Source organism: Molossus molossus, unplaced genomic scaffold, assembly GCF_014108415.1.
Source record: "Molossus molossus isolate mMolMol1 unplaced genomic scaffold, mMolMol1.p scaffold_m16_p_9, whole genome shotgun sequence".
NCBI classification, from domain to species: Eukaryota; Metazoa; Chordata; class Mammalia; order Chiroptera; family Molossidae; genus Molossus; species Molossus molossus.
In genome coordinates this window covers 62,088,273-62,092,589 of record NW_023425403.1, presented here as the reverse complement: position 1 = coordinate 62,092,589, position 4,317 = coordinate 62,088,273, and the positions used below count along the sequence as shown (strand labels likewise).

The window sequence follows — 4,317 nt, the reverse complement described above, 5'->3', positions numbered from 1 at the left end:
TTTATTCATGTTCAGATTTTAGGAACTAGAATATGAAATCGATCTTCATCAAAGATTTTTTTTCCCTTTAAACTGAATAATTTAGTTTCGCTCCATACATTTACTTAAAAGCTTGGGTCTGGATTAATAGCTCCAAGTGTTAAAGGAAGATAATAATTGTGAGTCTAAAATGGTGAAGAGCAAACATTGTTGATCAACTAGAGAATCGAGTTGAAGAAGAGCTCATGAGAGTATTTTCAAAACCCATTTTTCAAAAGTAATTTTTCTAGTTTCCAAAAATTTTGTCTCTTCTTATATTCTTTAATCAACAAGGTAATCATTAATGTCTATAAATATTTATTATAAAACATGTTGACAACCCCTTCCGTGATTGCTCATAGACCGGAAGCCAGGACCTTAGTTCTTTTTCCCATCTTGCAAGATGGCGGGGGAAAAACCTGAGAAGCCGGATACTAAGGAGAAGAAACCTGATACTAAGGAGAAGAAACCTGGAGCTCAGAAGGCTGATGCTGGTGGCAAGGTTAAGAAGGGTAACCTCAAGGCCAAGACGCCTAAGAAGGGGAAGCCCCACTGCAGCCGAAACCCTGTCCTAGTCAGAGGAATTGGCAGGTATTCCCGGTTGGCTATGTATTCCCGAAAGGCCATGTACAAGAGGAAGTATTCCGCAGCTAAATCCAGGATTGAAAAGAAAAAGAAGGAGAAAGTTCTTGCTACTGTCACAAAACCAGTTGGTGGCGACAAGAATGGTGGTACCCGAGTGGTTAAACTTCGCAAAATGCCTAGATATTATCCTACTGAAGATGTGCCTCGGAAGCTGCTGAGCCATGGCAAGAAACCCTTCAGTCAGCACGTGAGAAAATTGCGGACCAGCATCACTCCCGGGACCATTCTGATCGTCCTCACTGGGCGCCACAGAGGCAAGAGGGTGATTTTCCTGAAGCAGCTGAGCAGTGGCTTGCTACTTGTGACTGGACCTCTGTCCCTTAATCGAGTTCCTCTGCGTAGAACACATCAGAAATTTGTCATTGCCACCTCCACCAAAATTGATATCAGTGGTGTGAAAATCCCCAAACATCTCACTGATGCTTACTTTAAGAAGAAGAAGCTACGCAAGCCCAGGCACCAGGAGGGTGAGATCTTCGACACAGAGAAAGAGAAATACGAGATTACAGAGCAGCGCAAGGTTGACCAGAAAGCCGTGGACTCGCAAATTCTGCCAAAAATCAAAGCTGTTCCTCAGCTGCAGGGCTACCTACGCTCTGTGTTTGCTCTCACAAATGGGCTTTATCCTCACAAAATGGTGTTCTAAATTTCTTACAAAGAACCTAATTAAATAACTGATCTATTGTTAAAAAAAAAAAAAAAAAAACATGTTGACATAATAACCTACTACAAAAACCACAGCATCTTAGAATGACTGGTTTAAGGCATTCTAAGAATAGTAAGAGTTGCAGGAAACCCAGGAGGCATGTAGATAGCATATATCATTTAAAGGAAAAGAATGATTTTATATACTGTTCAAACCCAGTAAAAACAGATGTTTCTGCATTCTAGTTTGTACTCATCGGTTTTGTAAGATGAAGGTCTTCTTTTTCATTGGTCAGTATTTGGTACCTGTCTGGATATTTGATAGTGGGGCTCTCGGTCTTACGAGAGGAGATTTATGGATTCTGAAACAGTCCTTCCCTTTTCCATAGAGTTGGTGCTTCTAGGGAAATCAAGCAGAGTCATCTATTTTTTGCCAGTTTGAGTTGGGATAGAATTAAATATCATAGAAATCAGCCCTAAATATTACATAAGCCATATTGCGGTGCCCTTTGAATTTTTTGCTTCATGTCAAGGCCTTTTCCTGTGTCCTGAAAAATACAAAACTAAGGCACCTGGCATGATGTCTGCCTCAGAAGTAATGTGGGGTCTCAAAAGTAATGTCTCAAAAGTACTGTGGGGTCTCAAAAGTAATGTCTTTTACTTAAAATGTAAAAGATACTTTAAAGAGAAAGAAATGAACATTCATTATTTGGAAAATTACGTGGGATAAAAGGAGATACTTGGGGTGTTGTGAAATAACTTTCCACATGAGTAGTCAGCTTTCATCATTATGTTTCAGGAAGGAAGACACAGAGCACACACACACACACACGCACAGCTTCCAGAGATGATGGTATTATTTCATATTATTTTCTCCCTAAATTTCAGAGCAGTGATGGTTAAATGGTTTGTATTCAGTGATTCATACGCCTGTTCTGCCGCACGTGGACAGTTGAGTGTATCTAGTCTCATTACCAAGCATCTGCAGGGCAGCTCTCGCACCACCCACCAAAATGGCAATTAACGCAGAAGCTGTGTGCTGGTTTGTGAAACAGCCAGCGTGTGTGTGTCTCTAAACACCCTATTATAATTCCAAGAAATGCAGTGTTAACTGCCAAATTAGGTTCTAAAAGTTGTTTTTGATCAATGCGAGAAATGGGCCTTCACTGGCAGTGTCATCCTCTCGGTGATTTCAGGGTGGGAAAAGAACTACTCTTCCCAAAGGTTTCTTTGTGAAAAGGATTCGCGTGACCCTCGACCATTTTAGAGGCTTTGGCGCACCCAGCAGATAGGAGGAAAGTCCCGGTGCTCCCTCCGCCCGGCAGGCGGCAGGTGTGGCTGCAGCTCAGGTGCAGCGGGAGCAGAGGGGGAGGAGCTCCAGAGGAGGGCAGCGCGGGGCAGAACCCCAGCAGGTGGCAGCGCAGAGGAGGTTTGCACTGGCGGCTTGAGTGTAGAGCGCTGGGGAAAAGAAACTGTCTCAAACGGGTGTTTGGAAAGTTTTCCGTAAGATGTTTATTGTATAAAATCCCTTTATTTCTCCCTTTAGAGGATACATAATAAAAATCAACGGTATTTTTGTCAAAGTAAGACCGTCCAAACCTGTGGAGAGTTTTATAGAAATTTATTTGAGCCAAACAGAGGATATGCCTAGAAGCATGATCTCAACAGACTGAGAAAATGCTTCTCAGAACGGCAATTTGCAGCCTCTGCTCTGCATTTAGAATTAAGGAGAGAACATAAAGAAGATTGGATGGAGGTGGGTGAAAGCAAGGTGGGATTATGTGTTCTCTTGAGGGTATTCTCCCTCCTGAGGGTCTGAAAGAGGCGTTTCACAGGTGTGTTAACCTAGATGCACAGAAACAATGGACAGGGCTGGCTTGAGGCAAAGATTAAGCCTTTCACTAAAGAAGTTAATGTGCCTGGCACATGACCTGCCCAGTTAAGATTTTATGATCAGATCACCCTGTGAGGTTGCTTTTGGTTGGGTTTATTACAGCGGTCTCCCCCCTTTTTTTGTCCTTAGCTGCATGTATACAAATGTATCTCCTCAGAGGAGGACTGTGATGTTTGTATCTCTGTACCTATTTTTATTTTCCCCAGGTTTTTGCATTAGCTAGGACTTACAGAACAATGTTGAAGGAGGGAATTAAAAGAAATAAAGAGGGAAGGTGGGCAAGAAGGAGAGAAGGAGCAATGACATATATGATGCGAGAAGCAATGACATATATGATGACGGGGGAAATGAAATCATAGAAGAGAGAACTGTAGGGTTACAGATTTCAACTGCTCTCGGACAACCACCTCTTTGTTAATAGTGGGACTTTCTCTTCTAGAGAGTGTTGTCTCAGATTGCCTGTGCTAGAACTCGCCTACCCCACCTTCTCTCCCTTTGTTCATTGGGCCACAGGGATGGAGACTGGCCCTGACCAGCTGTGAGCTCTGGGGTAAGCCCCTTTAGCTTCTCAGCAACATCCTCTTAAGGTGATTTGTCTCCAAATCTAAATCCACAATGTTCTCACCCTGCAACACTTAGAGCAAAACATTTGAAGAATTTGATTCCGTCAAAATTACAGGTATCTGGATATCTGTTTAGTTAAGGACATCATGGACAAAGATGACAGAGAAATGATGGAGTAGGAGGCAATATGTACAATGTCCAAAACTGATAAGGGACTATTTTGTGTGATATGTAAGAGACTCCTTCACATCACCAAGAATTAGACAGGAGTCTTATAAAAACAACAACAAAAAGGCAAGAATACAGACAATTTACAGAAGAGAAATTCCAAATAGCTACAGGCATATGAAGAGATGCTCTAATTCATTAGTAATCAGAGAATTACTAATTAAAACAGCAGTTAGTTATTTACGCCTGTACGACTGGCAAAGTATTAAGAGTTGGATAAGGCCATAATAGTCATTATCTATTTATCTTTAGGTAAATGTGGGAGGCTTGACTGGGGCAGTCATTCTGGAGAGTGAGCTGGAGGTACTGACCAAATATTTATG

General features: G+C 41.9%; 1 protein-coding gene across 1 annotated transcript; it reads left to right on the top strand.

Moving 5' to 3' along the window:
* The first annotated feature begins 387 nt into the window (after positions 1 to 387).
* On the top strand, positions 388 to 1,341 carry LOC118622638 (60S ribosomal protein L6-like). The gene has a single exon (XM_036250060.1). The coding sequence runs from the start codon at positions 422 to 424 to the stop codon at positions 1,307 to 1,309; it is 888 nt and encodes a 295-aa protein (XP_036105953.1). The 5' UTR covers positions 388 to 421; the 3' UTR covers positions 1,310 to 1,341.
* Positions 1,342 to 4,317: the final 2,976 nt, after the last annotated feature.